Below are 20,203 nucleotides of genomic sequence, written 5' to 3'. Positions count from 1 at the left end.
CGGCCCGCCGCGCCGCCGCCGCCACCGCCGCAGCAGCCGGGGAGGGGCGGAGACACGGGATGCCCGGCCGCAGGGCGCGAGGATCCCCGCCAGGCTCCGCTCCGCCCCCGGCAGGGAGAGGAGGAGGCGCCACGACTGCGGGCTCGTGAGGCTGGCGGCCCGGAGGGGGCGGCGCGCGCTGAGCGGGTGGCCGGGTGGTCCTCAGGCTCGGCTCCCGCGGTGCCGGCTCTCGGTGACCTCTGTTCTCTTCCCAAGTGCCCGCCACCAGCTGCCCGCACCCCACGCCAGGTCCCGAGGCCAAGGGTCGCCAGCGTTCGGGAGCAACCCTCTTGCGCTGTTTCGAGGTGCTGACACGGTTGATTTTCGAGTCGAGGGGGCGCGTTTGCCAATTTCAGGTCGTGTGTGACCCGCAGCGTCGGGTCACCCGCGACCGTCCGCGGCACCCACTCCCAAATCGCCATTTCTCGTCCCACTCCTAAAGGAATGCTATGTAAGCACGAGGCCGGAAGGATATATTGCCAACACCGAGTTATATGTACATGACCGTGAACGGTGCTGGTGTTCCCAACCCCCTCCCCAAGATGCATTCCGGTCTCCGGCGGAGAGCACAGGCGCACACGCGGAGGCCGGACCCCCCTCCTCTCCCGCAGTCCCGCGCAGACCGCGTTGGGCAGCGCCGTGAGAACAACCCCGCCCTGCGGCAACCGCCGCGTTCGCGTGTTTCCTACTGCGCCCGGGCCGGCGGGCCCCTTCACCAGGCGTGTCCAGTGATAGGACCCTTGACGTTCTGAGAAGTTTATTAATGGGTGTCTCTGATAGAGCAATCCATTTCCAGCCTTGTTTGGGGAGGGGGGGGGAAGTGGGAGAAATGCTTTTGCTTTCCAAAAGAATACACTGTAAGCTGCATATACTGAACGTACTCCTGCATTCCCATTATTTGCTTACATTTTTAACCTGCAGTTCTTTTTTGTTACGGGCAACACGTACTTACAATTTAAAAAAATACTTGCACACCAGAGAGAGATTTCTTTAAACGCCTTCCAGCGCACCGGGCCTTGGGGGCGGGGGAGGTCGTGGACTCTGGTGTGGCTGAGAAGGGGAGATTAGATACGCAGGGGCAAAGGAAACACCAAACCTCCGAGGGATGGGTCCCAAAACCTGCCCGTATTTTAACACTAAGCACTTGTTAGTGTTCAGTATTTCAGTAAAGATTGAACTTTGCAGGGTTGGCTTTCTGATACACACTCTCACTCAGTCCTCGTGGGACCCCCAAGAGGTGGGTCTTCAAGATGAAGCTATAGGGTTAGGGCGTTGCCCGCAGCAGAGCCAAACTTCTGGCTTGGAACCAGATCTTCTGACTTTGCACTCCAGGATTTCTCCGTTTCAAAAGGCAGGGGGAGCAACACCAACAAAACCTCAACAAAGCAAGCAAAAAACCAGCGAAAAAATCATAGGAAAGAGTTTTAAAAGATATTTGTCAATATGCATCTTTAGGTGGGAGAAGCCCTAGCCCTGGGGCGGGGGAGTTTCATTGCCAAGCTGTTACTAGTTCTTGTCTCAAAAAGGTGATAAAAATCCTCAAATGGTACATTCCGAAGACTTGGGGACACACTCGAAATGGTTCCCTTTAAAATTCAAGCTAAAAGGAAGCCACATAAGGTGTTTGTGATCAGTCAGCTGCAGCGCTGACCCAGGCATCGTAATTAAACTGCTGATTAGATTAGGGGTTTCCCTAAATCCCTCTTGGATCAATATGCCCCCCAAATCTAGTCAGGAAGATTAAAAGGTAGCAATTAAGCTGGTCTATAATTTATTAAGACAGACCACAAAAAGTGACCTCACGGAGGGACCTAGAACCAAAAGAGCAAAGAGAAAGAATTGGAAACTCTGATGGCTGCCGGGTTCACTGGCTCCTATACAGCAGCCACTCAGGCACCTGCTATCACATTACCTAGTCTACTTTCCTGCACTGTAGTTTTCACCAAGTGCTAGTTTTCTTGTTTACTTATTTATCTACTGCCTCCTACCTCTAGACTGCTCCTGTACTCAGCTGTATTTCTGGTGCCTGACACACTCAAGGCAATATGTATTTGCTGAATAAATGAGTATATCCAGTTACTATCACCGAGTCATATAATCTGTTGGGATCCTCCATCTCTGTTTACTTTGCTTCTTAAGTCACCAAGCAACCTTTTCATGTTTGTTTAGTCTCTCAAATATAGTGCTCAGATCAGCCAGCAGGAGAATTCAAAGGATCTTGACAATTCTATGTCTTAGTGGAAGTTATTGTGGTTGGTGGATTAGCTCCCAATGTGAAGTTCTTGTGGGCAGTTATCAGTCTGCAGATGGACGGTTTGTAGGCCAAGAGCAGCTCACAGACTACACACGATGCTTCCAGAAAAATAACTGCCAACATTTGAAACTCGGGAGATTGAACTTGTTTTAAGTACATCGCAGAAGCCCTGGCCCTTGTCATGCCGTGTTTCCTTGGAGGGCAATGGAAGGACAGGAGTTCTCCAGCTCGCCTTGTTTCTGCTGGGCACACAGGGATGTGAGTACACATCACTTGTCTGGCCCCGGAGAACATCTGAGACTGTGACCCTAAATTTATGTTAGTATCCCGAACTCACTGATCTCCATTTCTCTTCCTTTGAAAGCATGTTAAATAATCTGTCTGTTTGTAATTTTCTTAAAATTGAGAAAGTAACAAGAAGAAATAAAAGGTACAACCAAATCACCGATGTACTTGAACAGTTTTATTTCCTTGGAGATAGCAGGAGGAAAAAAGATATTTAGCTTACTTCTAAAGTTGACAGAAATCTCATTTTAAATCCTCCATAATTCTGTAAGAGTTAGTTTCAAGGAATTGGTGTCATGGTTAATTAACTTAAAATGTACAAAGCAATCATGGCAAATGGATTTCACATTGCTTTTTTTACCTGTATGCTCATGTTTCTTCTTTATACTTGAAATATGGATAGATATATTTAAAAATATCACGTCCTTTTTTTTTTTTACTGCAGTTTGATTTCTTTCTTTCAGTTAGCTATTTGAAAAGTAGGTTATCTTGATTTTCAGAGGATGGGAGAAAGTGATGCGAAATTACTTCAAACTCTACTTGAACATTATTTACATCATTCTTTGACTTTGGGAATGTTAACTTTGACTAACAAGGAATTTACAAAGCCTATCATAAATGAAAATGCAAAAGCTGTTTTTGTTCTGTTGAAGAAGTAATAAAAATGTCACAAAATCTATCCAAAAAAAAAAAAAAAGAACCACAGGTAATATCTTGAGAAAACGTGGAGTACAAGCCAATTCATTCTTCCTGATCAAAAGACCAAGTGAAAAGAATTAACAAAGTGAAGATAAGAGTTCTATGCAAAAAGCTATTCAATTGTAAATGTGATTGATAGGGCCGAATTAAAAGCTTGGTTAGAATTTAATTTTGAACTCTTATTGAGTTTAAAAACAGTCAGTATAACAAATTGATCTAGCATTGGAGGTTGGCTTTTGTTTGCTAAAAGTCACAGATGTCACGTTTGCCTTATCGTCGTTAAGAATGTTCATTGTGATATCATTAATATGTAGAATCTAAAATATGATACAAATCAACATATCTATGAAGCAAAAACAGACTCACAGATATAGAGAACAGACTTGTGGTGGCCAAGGGGGAGGGGATGGGGAGGGAAGGAATAGGAGTTTGGGAGCAGCAGAGGCAAACTATTATACACAGGATGAGTAAACAACAAGGTCCTGCTGTAGAGCACAGGGAACTATAGTCAATATCCTGTGATAACCATAATGGAAAAGAATATGAAAAAGAAGATACACGATAGATATAGATATAGATATAGATCTGAATCACTTTGCTGTACGGGAGAAATTAACATAACAACCGTGAGGCTGTGTCAAAGGGATAAGCTCCTGATTTGTCGGTTAATAACCCAAAGTATGAAAGAACTATCCCCAGATCCATGCTAATATAAACAAATGATTGAATAAAGAAGGAAAGAAATGGGGAAGAAGGGAAAAATCTCCCCCGTGGAAGAACTGTAGATACTGTGTGTAGGTACATGACCCTCGAGAAGGTGGAGCATTAACTCAACGCTCACGAAGTGTGGGCTGCCTACAGTGTTTCCTTCCAAAGAGGACAACATCGACAGGGACAAGTCATCTTGAGAGCATGTAGCCTTGACCTGGTGTGATGAGGAGGGCCTTTACCTCTGGGATCTTCCTCCCCCAAACCCATAGCCCCACACTAACCAGGAGGAAAACACCAGGCGAATCCCAGCTGAGAAGTTCTACAAAATACCTGACCAGAACTGAAAACTGCCCAGCTCATCAAAAGCAAGGCAAGTGTGAGAAACCGTCACAGCCCAGAGGAGCCCAAGGAGACGTGAAGATCAAGTGGGATGGGATCCTGGAAGAGAAAAAGGACATCTGTCAACACTAAGAAAATCCGAGTGAACTATAGACTTTAATGAATAAAAATGTATCAGTATTGGCTCACTCGTTGTGACAAATATACCAGACTAATGTCAGATGTTAATAACGGGGACATTAGGCGTAGGGTATATGGAACCTCTCTGTACTATCCTTGTAATCTTTTTCTATAAGCCTAAAAATATTCTAAAATAAAAATTTTAGTTTTTTAAAAAAGGTGATTTAACACTCTTTCCAAACACGATTTCATTTTAAGCTCTAAATCAGTAATTTCCCTCTGAATAGGTTCTATCTTTGCGATAATACATTTTTAAAAATTTTATTGACGTAGAGTTGATTTACAATTTGTGATGATATTTTTAATCAAGTAAAGATTTCACGGTTCGGAACTCAAAGTCGATGGGGGAGCAGAAGAAAAACAAAAAAGAAAAATGAATTTTAATGAAAAGCTTGTTTTAGTAAGTGATTTTTTTAACTACTCCAAAATGTTAAAGACGCCAACAGCACTAAACCTGCCTGCTGTGGTCCAGTCTCCGGTCTGTCTGAAAGGCCGGCGGCGTGGAGGGTGAGCCTTGACCCCAGTCTGAGGGTCATGACGACTAACTGCTCAAATTCCCCTGTTTCATTCTAGTTTACATTTCCATCTTTTATCAAGTTTTGATCATTGACCCAGAAATGCACTTATATCCAAGTTTTCCTTTAATTTTTCAGTGTTTTTTCCTGCGGCCTTGTTAACCTCTTCAAAGATTCCATTTCTTTAAAGTTAACATAAAGCCTTCAGGGAGGCTGCAAAATTCATGTGTGTGGAATAAGAAGCCGCTTTTAGCGAACAGAATAGAGCGGCCGTAGCCTCCAGGTAATGGCCTCTGACAAGAGTGTCTCCATCAACCAGAAAATGCTGGGAATATAAATCTAAGGGCATTCAAGTAAAACTCCATTTTCTAGTGTATGTCCCTAAAGGACAGAGCCCTGATTTATATGCCTCAGGAGCCCCCCTGCCTGTCACAGGACTTGGCACTCAGTAAATATTTTTGGAATGGATGAAGAGTGGAGTGATAGATAGGATTTTGCCAGAAAGAGAAGAGGGAACAGCCGAAGGGACAGCAGGAAGGAAGGCACCGAGGTGCAGGGAGAATTACACGTTTGTGAAGGTTTAGGGACCCCATGGCATTTCCATCTTATGATTTAATTATAGTATTTATAGAATAAAATTTGACGATACTCTTTGTGAAATAATAAGAAATACATCTATGGGTCTCTGCCCCTGGCTCCTGACACAGGACTCCTGAAACCCTGGTAATTTCCTGGGTGATAGGAGTGTCTTTTGTTCTAATGAGGTGACTCTGGGTCTTCAGAAACACCGTGCCATGATGAGATGCTTGGAATGTCCAGCCACCCTCCGTGTTTCTCTAGAGAGGGAAAAGGGGCCGGAAGTGGAGTTAATGACCCATTATGCCCACGTGAGGAAGCCTCTGTAGGTAAAATCCCACTAGTGTGGGGTTCAGAGAGCTTCCAGGTGGGTGAGCACAGCCACACGGAGGGGGGTGACGCACCCCAACTCCAGGGGGACAGAGGCTCCTGCAGTCAGGACCCTCCCAGACCTCGCCCTGTGCATTTCTTCATCTGTGTCCTTTACTATATCCTTTAATAAACTGGTAAAGGTACATAAGAGTTTCCACATCTGTGAGCTCCTCTAGCAAGTTAATCAAACTCAAGAAGGAGGTCATTGCAACCTGTGCTCTGTATCTCAGCGGTCCCCACCCTTTTTGGCACCAGGGACCGGTTTTGTGGAAGACAGTTTTTCCACAGACTGGGGCTGCGGTGGGGAGATGGTTCAGGCGGTAATGCAAGCGATGGGGAGCAACGGGGAGTGATGGGGAGCGACGGGGAGCGATTGGGGAGCAATGGGGTGTGACAGGGAGTGACGGGGAGCGACGGGGAGCGACGGGGATTGATGGGGAGCAATGGGGAGCGATGGGGAGCGGCAGGTGAAGCTTTGCTCACTCCCCCTCCACTCACCTCCTGCTGTGCGGCCTGCTTCCTAACAACCAGCCCGTGCAGGGGTTGGGGGCCACTGCTGTAGCTGGTGGGTCAGAAGCACAGGTGACGGGCGGCCTGGGCTGGAACTGGCATCGGCAGTGTGGGGAGGGGTGCCGTCTTGCGGGACGGAGCCCTAATCGGTGGGATCCGAAGATAACTCTGGGTCAATAGTGTCTGAATTGAATTAAAGTGTAGGACCCCCAGCTGGTGTTCAGAGACTTCCTTGATGTGGGAGAAAACCTCCCACACGTGGTGACCAGAGGTGACGTGTTTAAGCAGCAGAGGAGACTCACAGGTGAGAAAGACACAGTAGAGAAGAGCGTGGGGAGGAAAAAACTGCACTTTCCAAAAGACTATTTTAGGGGCTTCCCTGGTGGCGCAGTGGTTAAGAATCCATCTGCCAATGCAGGGGTCACGGGTTTGAGCCCTGATCGGGGAAGATCCCACATACCGCAGAGCAACTAAGCCCACGAGCCACAACTACTGAGCCCGCGAGCCACAACTACTGAAGCCCGCATGCCACAACTACTGAGCCCACGTTCCTAGAGCGTGCACTCCACAACAAGAGAAGCCACCGCACTGAGAAGCCCGCACACCACAAGGAAGGGTAGCCCCGCTTGTCGCAACTAGAGAAAGCCCACATACAGCAATGAAGACCCGATGCAGCCAAAAATAAATAAATAAAATTTTATTTTTAAAAAAAGACTATTTTAAATATCAACATTAGGAGTTTTGAAAGGACGTTAAGAAAATCCTAAGGAAATACCTCACTTTAGAAAATGGCTTTATTGAGGTATACTTTACATACACACATTTTAAACGTACAGGCCAGGGATGTATACGCCTGTGAAGCCCTCACCCCCATCAAGATACAGACGTCACCCAGAAAAGCTCTGCTGAGCCTCTTTGCAGACAGTCCCTGCCCCCCTCGCCTCCCTAGACAGTGACTGGCCCGCTTCTCTCACCGCAGGTGAGTCTTTCCTATTCTCAGCTTCGAGTAAATGGAACCAGGCACAGGCTGTCGTGTGTCCAGCTTCTTTCCCTCAGCATAACACTTAGGAGACTCACGCATGTCTCCCGTATCGGTACTTTATTCCTTTGTATTTACTGCTGAGGGGTGTTCCATTGTATGAATACCCCAGGACTTGTTACCCATTGCTCTGTTCATGGGCGTTTGGGTTGTGTCCAGTTGGGGCCACTTGGAATAAAGCTGCTCTGAACCCTCAGATGCAGTGCTTTGTGTAGACACATTTTCATTTCTCCTGGGTAAGTATCTAGGAGCAGCATTGGTGGGTTATATGATAAGTCATATCTTACTTTTTGAAAATGATACCCTTTGGGTCATTAACTCACAAAAAGTGTCCTTATAGCCACTATTCGAACAAAGAACCCAGGCTGGGTAGAGCGTCATCCGAGCTGGCATGGAACAGCTTACGTTCTCATATTAGAATAATGCTCGTATTCTTTGAGGACACAAGTGACAATGGGGAGATGGCACTGCATATGCCGGTCGGTACGTCTGAGCTGAAGTGAATACTTTACACGTCAGTGTCTGGAAATGGACTCATTTTAGGCAGCCCATCAGGGTCTCATACTTGCTTACATAGCAAGACATGGACAGGAAATGACCAATACTGTGAGTGCGTTAGTATTTTTTCATATGAAAACTATACACCCAAGGCAAACTGACTTATGCAAAAAAAAAGAGACTTTACTAGCTTATGTAACCGAAAAGACCAAGGGTGACATGGCTTTAGACATGGCTGAATCCTGCTCTGTCTCCACCCCCAGGTTGCTTTCTTCTCTGTCACCTTCGTTCTCAGGCTCCACGTGGCGTGCCCCCTGCTCACTCACCCCGGCAGCTCCCACAGAAAGAGGCAGCTCTTCTCTAAAATATCCCAACAACATCCCAGCCGGTCTTGTCAGCTCTGACTGTTGCTGGCGGGTCCCGTGCTCTTTTTGAGCCTATCACCATGGCACCCAGGCTGTGATGCTCTGGCCAGGCTTGGTCACATGCGTGGAGGTGGCCTTAGCCTGGTCTGAACTGCAGGCCTGACGGGGGGGAGTAGCAGAATTCCCAGGCGTAGTTACCAGAAGCAGAAACAACGATGGCCGTTTCTGTGCTTGTTAGAAGCGTTGTACAAACTGTAGATTTTTAAATATATTGATGTCACTCAGGCTCCTTAATCTGAGAAAGAAAATGGATGAGACATTAGTTACAAGTTGTCAGGAGAGAATCCTCCACTTTTCAGGATAACTCATCAAATAAATTAGAGGGAACTACCACCCACAGAACACCAGTGACTCCCAGGTACTAAACTCCACTTTCCCCTAAAGCAGGTGGGGGAGTGCTACTCACGTGGCCATCATCACGTGATTGAGCTGCAGGACCTTCCAAGGCCTCCTGGCTAGAGGGATGCTTTGCCTAGACCCCACAGGGCCCTTGTAACTAGTTTTGTTGGGAGGGCTTGGGGTTGGGGAAAGGAGGCTGGCTTTAAGGGATGTTCATCCCATCAGCCCCCAGTGCAGACTTTTTTTTTTTTTAACATCTTTATTGGAGTATAATTTCTTTACAATGGTGTGTTAGTTTCTGCTGTATAACAAAGTGAATCAGCCATACATATACATATATCCCCATAACCCCCGTGGAGGCTTTTCCTCAAAGCGTTGCTCTTGGACGCCTGGAACCCATGGACCAAGTCAGCAGGCAGTCTTGGGAATTCAGTTTCCCCTCACCTGGGACAGGTGAGTTGGGGGCAGTGAGGCCCCCGCCCCCTTGCCTGCGTCCTCATTCCAGGGTCTGCTTCCAGGCGTCAAAGCCTAAGTCAAGGAGCATAAAAGTTTCAAGCCCCCCAAACGCTTGGCAGGATTCTGTTATGGAGAAAGCAGAGCACCTGAAGTCAGACCTCCTGACGTTTTCTCCGGACCTCACACCTTCCGGCTGTGTGACCTTGAACTGGTCTCATCACCTCTGTGAGCCTTACTTTCCTCATCAGTAAAGAGGGAATAATCATAACACCTGCCTTACCTGCCAATCACCTGTCACATGGGGCTGTTGCGAGGGACGCGAGATCATGTGAGCGGGGAGCTTGGACGAGTGAACGACTGTACAATATCCAGGATTATTTAGCTGCTGTCAGAAGTGGTCATCTTGACCCCAACCCCTCGAGACAGCCAGAAGGAGCTTATCGGATCGTGCATCGTCCCCACAAACTGGGGTCGGATCCAACGTCAATCAAACAGCGAGAAGAGGTTGGAATCCCCAGGACACTTCATTCCATTAGCTCTGCTAAATAATTCTGCAGCCGGGCCCGATAGACACAGAGCTGGAGTTTGCTGCCTGCGGTCAGACTTCCTGGTAGCGGATGACTCTGGGTAAAGTCCCAAATCTCCGCTGGCCTCTTTGCCCAGGGGCAGGCCACCCGGTCCTCTATCTTGTCGATGGGGCTAGACCCACATCACCAAGTGTGGAGGACAGCCAGTGTCACGTCCATCTCCCCACCCCGCCCAGCAGCAGCTCCGGCCAGGCTTCCCTGGTCCCGATTTTATCCCCTGGTGGAGCTAAAGCCTGGTCCTGGCCCCGCCGCACCCCGTCCACCCTGTCCTGCTGCAAGCACACGGCTCTGCCTCTTTGACAGAAGCAGAGATAGGACACGCTCCTAACAAACTCAAGAGACACCCTTCCCCGTGTGCTGCCTCGCCTGAAGTGCCTGCACACCTGTGAAGGCCCCCGTGGAGGTGAGGAAAGCAGGCTTCAGAGGTGTTGAGTAACTTGCCCAAGGTCACATGGTGCGCAAACCAGGACCCCAAAACTCAAGACTGTTCCCCTGCCAGACTCAGGACGCCAGCCCACTGCACTCAGCTCCTGCCCTGCTCCGCTCCTGTCCTCTCAACAGAAAGTCATACCAGGGGCCTCCTTGACCCCTGCCTTTGTTCCTGGTGACCTTGGGAAGCCCCAAATTGCTCCCCTACAGGAGAATGCCCTGTAGTAAGTACAGCTCCTCAGGCCAGCACTGTCACCCACCGCCCTCCCTGAGGGACATCTCTGAGCCCTTAATCTCTCAGGAATCATTTATCTAGTCATTTCAGCATCAACCCTTAGTCAGTGAGCAAAATAGAGCTCTGGACGGTGAAGACTTCTTAGAAACGTGCCTGATTCCCCCTTGTTTTGGGTTCAGAAACATTCTCCCACTGAAAAGGCTCTGGAGTACAAAATTTTGTGTCTTCCCCTCTGTCTTCTGTGTGTGGGATGCTCAGAAAATCCCGCTGTTGGACACGGAACTAAACAGAAGCACAGGTGAGCTCCTTCAATCCCTCACCCTTCCCTGGAGGCTCTGGAGGGATTTGCCCTCTTGGGCTGGAGCCTGAGCTAGTCTGAGCGGTCAAGGGAACCGGGGATCGCCCTCAAGATGCTGGAGGGCTCTTTCTGCAGAAAAGATCCCAAAAATGAGAATCTAAGCTCCATTGCCTACAATTCTATTTTATGTTTTTACCTTTTTCCCCACCTAGTTCATTAAAAAAAATGACCTTAATGCCTTGCATCAGATGAGACTTTTACATATAGAAACAGATATTTTCATTTTATTTTATTTAAAAATTTTTTCATTTTGTATTGTAGTATAGTTGATTAATAATGTTGTGTTGGTTTCAGGTGTACAGCAAAGTGATTTGGTTATACATATATATGTATCTATTCTTTTTCAAATTCTTTTCCTATTTAAGTTATACAGAGTACCGAGCAGCGTTCCCTGTGCTATGCAGTAGGTCCTTATTGGTTATCTATTTAAAATATAGCAGTGCGTACATGTCAATCCCAATCTCCCAGTCTATCCCTCCCCCCACACCCTTCCCCCCAGTAACCATAAATTCATTCTCTAAGTCCGTGAGTCTATTTCTGTTTTGTAAATAAGTTCATGTGTATCATTTTTTTTGATTCCACATATAAGCGATATTATATGATATTTGTCTTTCTCTGTCTGACTTACTTCACTTAGTATGATAATCTCCAGGTCCACCCATGTTGCTGCAAATGGCATTGTTTTGTTCTTTTTTATGGCTGAGTAATATTCCATTGTGTGTGTGTGTGTGTGTGTGTGTGTGTGTGTGTGTGTATATGTGCCACATCTTCTTTATCCATTCCTCTGTCGGTAGACACTTAGGTTGCTTCCATGACTTGGCTATTGTAAATAGTGCTGCAGTGAACACTGGGACGCACGTATCCTTTCGAAGCACGTTTTTCTCTGGATATATGCCCAGGAGTAGGATTGCTGGGTCATATGCTAGCTCTATTTTTAGTTTCGTAAAGAACTTCCATCTCTTTTCCATAGTGGCTGCACCAACTTACATTCCCACCAGCAGTGTAGGAAGGTTCCCTCTTCTCCACACCCTCTCCAGCATTTATTGTTTGTGGACTTTTTGATGACGGCCATTCTGATTGGTGTGAGGTGATACCTCACTGTAGTTTCGATTCGCATTTCTCTAATAATTAGCGATGTTGAGCATCTTTTCTTGTGCCTCTTGGCCATCTGTATGTCTTCTTTTGAGAAATGTCTGTTTAGGTCTTCTGCCCATTTTTTGATTGGGTTTTCTGTTATTTTGGTATTGAGCCACATAAGCTGTTTGTAAATTTTGGAGGTTAATCCCTTGTAGGTCACACAGCATTTTCTCCCATGCTGTGGGTTGTCTTTTCGCTTTGTTTATGGTTTCCTTTGCTGTGCAAAAGCTTTTGAATTTAATTAGGTCCCATTTAGACACGTGTTTTTAAACGATCAGAACATGAGCACACGAGTCTCTCCTCTTCCCAGAGAACAATGGACCTGAGAGGAAGGTGCTGCTACTGTTAGAAACGTTCAGCCTCATTTCCTGAAATTGCATTTGGAAGAACACATTCTTTGAATTTTCTCAATTGTGAAAAACTTTTTTCCACTCTTGAGTTTAAGTGGCTGAAAGTCCATTGAAACCAAGTAGAGTGATTAACCTGAGAAGCATACCGTGGAGCTTGAAATGACTTTGACTATGAAGCAGGGAGAGAGTTTCCTGTGTGGTCCTACGTGCCTCTGACGGTCGTGAATTTCTTCTGAGGCCCAGGAGGCTGTCAGGGAGGGGAGGCCTTTCCCCAGCGACGGTGATGGTGATGGTGATGGTGACAGGCTCGGCCTTGCCACTGAAGGCCTCCCCGTCTGCTCCGTCCTCACTCGAAAGCACCACGCTCCCTTTTGATCTTTGCTGAGCGTTTATCCCTCACATTTTCATTTAATGAGGGTGACACTGTGTCCAAACCCCGGGAGGAGGTGGAGAAGAATTTAAATCATCCCTTGAGCACAAAAAGGCAGTTTCTTAGCTGCTCTCACTCAGCCCAGCTTTCCAACTGGGCAGATGAAAGGATTCCTTTGGGGTCTCTCTTCTCCGATCTTCAGTTTTTCCCCTTTCAAAGGAGAACACATGTGACAGGCACCGTTCACGTCCCCCACCTAATGAGACCTCAGGTGTGACGTCCTGCTGATCCTGACTGGCAAGCTTCCGCACAAACCACCTTCATCAAGAGTCTGCTAGGTGCGGACTCTCAACCACTGCGCCACCAGGGAAGCCCTCACCTCTGCTATTTTAAAGCTATTTAGGATGTGCAGTCCTGGCCCGGGGTGTCTGCCAGTGGCAACAATGAGCTGGGGCTCCTGGTTAGGGAGAAGGCAGCTCTCAGGTCACCTGAGGGCAAGGCTGGGAGCACTGCAGGCTGCGTGGGAAGGAGCTGAAATGTGTGAGACAGGGGAGCTGCCAAGAGGACACATCTGTCATCCCTGGAGAAGCAGCCTCTGCAGGAGGGCAGCTCGGATGGCGACTCTCAGACCTCAGTGGTGCAGGGGCTGCTGGGGTCGGTCTGTTTCCAGGGGGGAGTGAAGGTCCAGGTCGAAGATGCCCAGCCTCCCATGGGCACCACCACTCGCCCTTCCCATCCTCCCTCATTCTCTCCCCACTGTCGTCCTCCCCATGCCCCCTCCTGCTAAAGCTGCATCAATCTGGGTAAATGAAAGCCTGAAAAATCACGGGCGCGCCTCTCGGTGGTGAGAACCTGACTTTTGCTTCCGCAGTGCCCTGATGTTCCTCCGTCCCCTGTGGCTTAGCTGCTCTGTGCCAGGTGCTGGGAGAGAGCGAACCCTACAGACCAGACCCCCAGCCCTCCCGGGGACTTGTATCTCGTCTCACACCTGAGATGTTGCCGTGTGCCAGGCCTGGTGCTAGACCATGAGATGCTCTGATGGACAGGAGGGGCTCACAGTGGAGGGAGGGGACCGCAGTCAGCAGGCAGGTACAACACGGCGTGTGATGCGTGTTCCCGACAGCAAGGTGCTCGGGCCCTGTGCTCACCTGCCACACCTCGACAGAGAGGAAAGTAAAACTGTTGAATGGGGGCACATTTCATCTTTGCTTTGTTTTTTCAAATCCTATTTGATTAAAAAGCACTTTACGGAATCGTGGAAATGCCATTCTCCCATTTACCAGATCCCAGGCTTCTTGCCCTCGCTGCCGGCATGGGAGGCCATCAGAGGCTGATGCTCAAGTAGATGTATCTGAGGATTTTCAAGCACCGGGTCTTGGGAATGTCCTAGTGGGTCTTGCGCCCAAAGGACCGGGGCTGGAAGGCCCCCTTGCATGCACCCTTTTTCTGCTAAAGCACCAGCGACACCAGAGTGCCTCTCTGCTGTCCCCTGAGGGTGCTACAGGTCTTGCACGGGGTGGGAGCCGGGTCTCACCTGGAGCACGACTCGATGCGTTTCTCTGTCCTAACTAAGGGAACAGACACCACGGCCCACGGCTCCACCCCCCATACTTTCTGGTAAGATCTTACAAAGCCCCAAAATGACCTCATCCTGTTGTTACTTAGAGAGCAAAAGACACACGTCTGTCCACAAATATTTTCCCACCATTGAAACTGGTGGTTGAAATCCTCACAATTAAGGCCGCTTTTTAAACAAGCGCACCTGTTGAAATGTGGCTCCAGGACCTGCAGAAAGGATTCCCGAAGGTGAGGGTGGAAACACCTGGGAGGCCCAGCCTAGGCCAGCTCACCTGGGCCCAGAGGTGGCGCCGTGAGGACCTTTCCTGAGCTCGCTGGGTGATTCTAAGGCACTGGGGAGGGTTGAGAACCGCTGCCTTGCGTTTCCGGGACTCAAGGAACCACGGAGGATGGTCAGCAATTCCCCTTGGGGTCGCCCGGCCTCTCCTGAGGGTCCCTCACAGCCCAGTCTCTCCAGCCAGTTACTGAGAGATCAGCGCCGCTCGGCCCCAAACCCAAACCCAACTTGAAGAGCTCAACAAATAACATGGACGTTCCCGAGGCTTTTCTGGAAAAGGGAGAGGAGAGGCTAGTGATGCCTGCAGGGCGGCAGCCGAGCTGAGTCTGCAGCCTCCTCTCCCCTTTGCAAACTGCCAAACCTCTTCTCAGGCTTTAGGTCCCCACTGCACCTTCCTCCCGACACCCCTTCCCCCAGATCTGGCAGTCAGCATATTCTATCCCATCAAACTACAGCCAGGGCACAGCCCTGTCCAGGAGCTGCAGGCCGAGACCTCTGGGCACATCTGTGCTTGGACAGGCGGGGTCGTGACCAGCTGCCCCGAGGGGGAATGTCACCACGGGAACAGCGGGTATCTTGGGGAGGGGGCCGGAAGAGACCCGCTGCAGGAGGTGGGTGACTGGGGGCGTCTAGGAAGCTGCCATTGGTCTAGACTGGAGGTTAGATGCTGTCGCAAGAGTGGGAGCGTTTCTTTGTCCGGGCATCTCGATCAGCCTTCCTAAGGAGGGGGGACTGAAGATAACGCTATAATTGGCCAAGCAACAGTTCCTCACTGTAGCCGGCACAGGGTTTTTGTGGGTGTCACAGTGACCTTGTTTTTGTCTGTGCTTAGGTGAAGTTACGAAGTGGCCTTGCTTTATTTCATGTTACCATGACCTCAGGGTTTGGACAGCCAGGCCAGCCACTGGGGGCACGGCCAGCTCCTTAAAGCATCCTTCACCGCAAGACACACCTGTGGGTTTCCAGCCAGTCCCTGTGCCTGTTGTTTTTTAAGCACAGCTCTGGGCAGGGCATCTCGTGTATTGGGTGAGGGGCAGCCAAGGGGCTTTATGACGAGGTATCAGGCACCCATCCGCTGATTCCATGCACACCTGTCCACCAAGGCCTCCTAAGAACTGGGGCCTCCCTGGGTGTGAGGGGCTCTGGGATGAGTAGCAGTCAATCCCTAAGATGCCAAGGTGTTCATGACTTTGTTGGGGGGGCGGGGCTGCAGGGCTGGGAAGGCGAGGTGCATTGTCTGCTAGGGCTGAGGTAATGAAGACCCCACTGGCTGGGGCCTTAAACAACAGCTCATTCCCTCACAGTCTGAAGGCTGGAAGTGCAAGATGAAGGTGTCACAGGGGGGTTTCTCCTGAGGGCTCTCTTTTGGCTGGTAGATGCCGTCTCCCTGCATCTGTGTCTTTATCTCTTCTTCTTATAAAGACACCTATCATGGTAGACTAGGGCCCACCCATATGACCTCATCTAACCTTAATTACCTCCTGGGGATAAGGCTTCAATATGTGAATCTGGGGGCAGGGGGACACAATTCAGCCCACGATAGGGGCTCAGGTAGTGGAGGGAAACGGTGCTTTAAGTCCCAGGGGCCAAGGTAGAAACCTGTTGGCGCTGGGATGGTGGTCACTGCGGGGTGGGAGCAGGGCTCAGGGGCCCCGCAGAGGTGACGGCCAGGCCTTCAGAGGTGAGGAACCTCACCTGCGGGCAGAGGGGCGGGTAGGAGAGGCGGAGGGGCTTCCCAGCCTCGAGCCGGGGAGAAGCTGGGCGGAGGGAAGGGCAGCTGGTCACCCCTGTCCTGCCCGCCCGTGCAGCTCTGGGGCAGAGATGGGGGTGCGTTACCCAGCCCAGAACGGGTGATTCTGGGGCCGTGTCAGGGAGACCTGGGACCCGGCTGGGCAGCCGCGCCGAGAGGCCCACTCTGTTTCCTTGGACCCCCTGAGGCTCCGGTTTATTGGTCTGTGTGTGTCTGCACTCCCACCTCTCCAGCCCCAGCACCTCACACCGGCCTCTGAGTGAGGCTCACAGGTCCCAGCGTCGTCGCCCGCCGGCTGGGTCACCTTGGGCAGGTTTCATCACCTTCCTGAGCTTGGTTTCCTCATCTGGAAAATGGGACAAGGCCACCACCTTGCAGGGCTGCCCCAAGGAACACATGAGCAGGGGTGCAGCCCCCGGCTCAGCTCCCTCCCTTCCCCTCGGCCGTGACCAAGCAGGGAGGCCGGTGACACCCCGAGAAAGAGAAGAAACACACAAGGGCAAGTTCACCCACGATCAGCTCTGTCACGCTAAGCTGAGCGGGACTCGCGTGCTTGTAACCCATGAAAATTAAAAAAGAAGGTATGCCCGGGGGTAGTCACGGTCCGGGAACATTTAGAGGGCTTCCTGTAAGCCTCAGAAGTTGCTTTATCTTTCTATGAAGAGGAACCTTGAAAGTCAACTAACGCACCCTCTCATTTTATGGGAGAGGAAACTGGGGCCCAGACACTGGGGGGGCTGAGGAAGATGAGGGCTCACACACAGGACGCTCGCAGGACGCTCGGGGCCAGGTGGGGTCACAGGACAAACAGTGATCGTCTGAATTAAAAGTTTGTGTGAGCTCCTACTTGTGCCTGGGTCAGGTGCCGTGCTAAGTGCTTTATCTCTATTAACTCAGTTCTCCTGATGACCCTGTGAAGCACATACTGCCGTGATGCCTGCTTTAGAGATGGGGAAACTGAGGCTCAGGATGTAATTTTCCCAGGTCCCACAGTGAGGGTGGAGCTAGAATTTGGACCGAGGCAGTCTGACTTTCAGAGTCTGTGTTCTTCACCGCTCTGCTTTACCACCTCAAAACCACTGGTTCTCAAAGAGTGGTCCCTGGGCCAGCAACGTCGGCATCACCTGGGAGCCGGTTCCAGATGCGGGGCATTGATGCTGGTCCAGATCTCTGGGGTGGACCCTGCAAGCCCTCCATCGAGTTCTGATGCTCAAGCTTAGAACCACTGCCTTCCTGTCTGTCCCTTCTTCCCCCGGCAGCCCCTTGCTGGAGGTCGAGAGGAGGCTAGAGAGGTCAGGGGAGGCTGGGATGTCCCCTCCAGGACACACTTGGGTCCCTGCTTTTGAATTTTAATGAGCGCAAGAAAAGGTCTGGGCTGGGAAGGTGCCGTATTGGTATCTGGTCCGTTTCTCTCTGCAGAAGTAAACTTGGGGCTTATTTTTAGTTTCCATTTTTCCCCTTGTCTAAGTACCTACCGCAGAGTGGACCATTGATAATCAATAAGCTTTTATGGTGCCCTTAAATTATTTGTTTTCCACACAGAGCTAGCCTGAAACAATAGATCTCTGCTGGGAAAGGCTTCCTGGATGGAGGCCATGTTTGTGGGAGAGAAAAAAGGGGTCTGGGTGGTGAGGTAGTGAAACTCTAGGAAGCTGGCCTGCTCTAGTGCCAGGTGCCTTGTGTCTCTGTTTTCTTTTGCTTTTCTCTCTCTCTCTTTTCCTTTTCCCTTTCCTTTCCTCCTTCCTTCCTTTTCTCTTTCCTTCCTCCTGCAAAAGACTGAAATTGACACAAAAGACTTGATTTAGATCCCACCAGACTTTTTGTACCAGAAGACCATTCACTGAAATCAGAAAGGTTAAGACATGTCTGAGATGTATAATCTCGGCATGGGAAAGAGAGATTTTATCCGGGGGTGAATTGAAAGAGAAAAAGCCATTTCAAGGTATTTTTCCCTATGAGGGCAACTTCTTCAAACACCTGGTCACACCTATGGATCTGACCCATCACTCATGGCCGTGGCAGAGGGCTGTGATACACGCTTCATCTGCCTACAGCAAATTTGAGCTTGGGTCATTTTCCATGGCCATTACCATGCTCCAGGAGTTCCACAAAACTCGCTATGCCAGCCAGGAACCATTGCACGCTCTCTAGCACAAGTCTCTAAAAACTCTTAAATCGTATGTATCCATTAGTTGAAAGAAACTAAGCCGGTGTCTCAAATATATTTACACTATTGTAGAAATATGTTAATTACAAAATGTGAGGCACAGGGTTTAGCTGCAGATGAGAGAAAGTTCAACAGAAGGGATTTAACACGAGAAACTAGATACTCACAAGGATCTGGAAGAACAAGATGCAGAGCCCGAGAGACGACTTCTAGAAAAACACCGCAGTGCGGCCGGGCGAAGGAGCTCCAGGCCCCGCCGCAGACAAGAGGTCGTGGGCTCAGGAAGCTCTCACTGGGTCTCTTGGCGCAATCCCCACCCTGGCCAGTTACAGGAGGACTGAGAGCCTTGCCTACTTTCTCCTGGCTTGGATGTGTGTGCCTTTACACAAGCATTTTCTTCCCCTCTTTCCCTCATTATTATTCCATATACAGGTCAACTTTACTGTTTAGGTTTCAGGTGACAGAATAGTTAGCAGGATTGTGACTTGAGTAGTAATGAACTTGTCTGGCCGTGGGTACAATGGCTCCCAGGGCCGTGTACCTCCTTGTTCGGTGGGGGGAGTGAGGGCTTCCTCACTCGCGTGAAGAACAGCTGTGTCTCGCTAGGTGGACACAGAGTTCTGCACAAGTTCAAGTGTGTGTGAAAGGGAATATGGAAGCCAAAGGGCCAAAGGGGTAGACTGTTACCGAGACCGAATCATTGCACCAAACCCTCCCTCCTTTGAGCTGCTCCGTGACCGGGGGCTTGGGCCGGCCCTGCAGCCAGCAGCGCCAAAGGTCAGCCAAGTCCCCAACACCCACTCCTGGAGGTTTCACATGGAGTAACTCCAGTGAGACACTCCCATGATCAGCCTTCCGGGGCACCTTAGAGGACAGACTACCAGCAAATTCCACTGGTGAAGCACCCCAGCACCTTCTCGGCCACTGGCCGAGCCACAGCTGGGACCTGGCCAGCGGGGAGCAGGTCTCAGCCCCGGGTCGGGTATGAGCTGCTTCCTGGCCCCCTGTCAGCCCTGGGGGTCATCGCTGCTCTTTGTATCTGCTTTTCCTATACTTTCTGGGGCTCCCTTTACTTCTTCCTAGCCAATCCCTCATTACTCCCTTCCCCTGTTACAGTTAATAGTTCTTTTTATGAAAGTGCGCCTGTTTCAAATGGCTGTGTGGTTCTCCCTCCTGATTGGACCAGAGTGATGCCCTTTGCAAGATGAAGGGGCTTCTCTCCCTGGACCCAGGGCCGTTTCCCCTCCACCGTCGGCCTGGCTGCCCGAGGGAAACTTCCCCAGCGCTGGTGGGTGGAGCCCTCCCTCTGGTGACTTTCCCAGTGGCCGGACTGTGAGAGCCCACAGAGGAGGGGTGGGGTGTTGGGGGAGGGGGGGCGGGGCAAGGGTGACAAGGAAGGCAGGAGGCCCGGGCCAGGTGACTCAGGCACGTCACCGGGTGCCTGTCTGGGACACGTGTGTAGGACAGACGTGACAGCATCCAGTTGACAGCAGCTTGAAACGCGGCTGATGCACAGACATCGCTGCTGGAAGCACAGGGGCCTGGGAGGTGTGGATATGGAGCTTTCCAGCCTCGGCAGATAAGGAAGCCAAGCCAGGAGGTTGGAACAGAGCCAGACAGGGTTCCCTCAGACGCACAGCGCCCCGCTCCACAAACGCGCCCAAAGAAGAAATGAAATGTAAAGCTTGGGAGTAAAGCATTCCAGGCGCTCTGACATTCTCTTCCTGC

The 20,203-nt window shown here is 50.0% G+C and overlaps 1 protein-coding gene across 1 annotated transcript in view; it reads right to left on the bottom strand.

Moving 5' to 3' along the window:
• SLC22A23 (solute carrier family 22 member 23) overlaps window positions 1-461 on the bottom strand; it is a 138,942-nt gene extending 138,481 nt beyond the window's left edge. The window contains exon 1 of the mRNA XM_024738738.1: window positions 238-461. Coding sequence (XP_024594506.1) covers window positions 238-461 — 224 coding nt within the window. The remainder of the gene's footprint in view (window positions 1-237) is intronic.
• Between the last annotated feature and the right edge of the window lie 19,742 nt (window positions 462-20,203).

The sequence above is a fragment of the Neophocaena asiaeorientalis genome, unplaced genomic scaffold, assembly GCF_003031525.2.
Source record: "Neophocaena asiaeorientalis asiaeorientalis breed wild unplaced genomic scaffold, Neophocaena_asiaeorientalis_V1.1 scaffold307, whole genome shotgun sequence".
NCBI lineage: Eukaryota > Metazoa > Chordata > Mammalia > Artiodactyla > Phocoenidae > Neophocaena > Neophocaena asiaeorientalis.
Note: the sequence above shows the minus strand (reverse complement) of the source record. Positions and strands in the feature narration are given on the sequence as shown.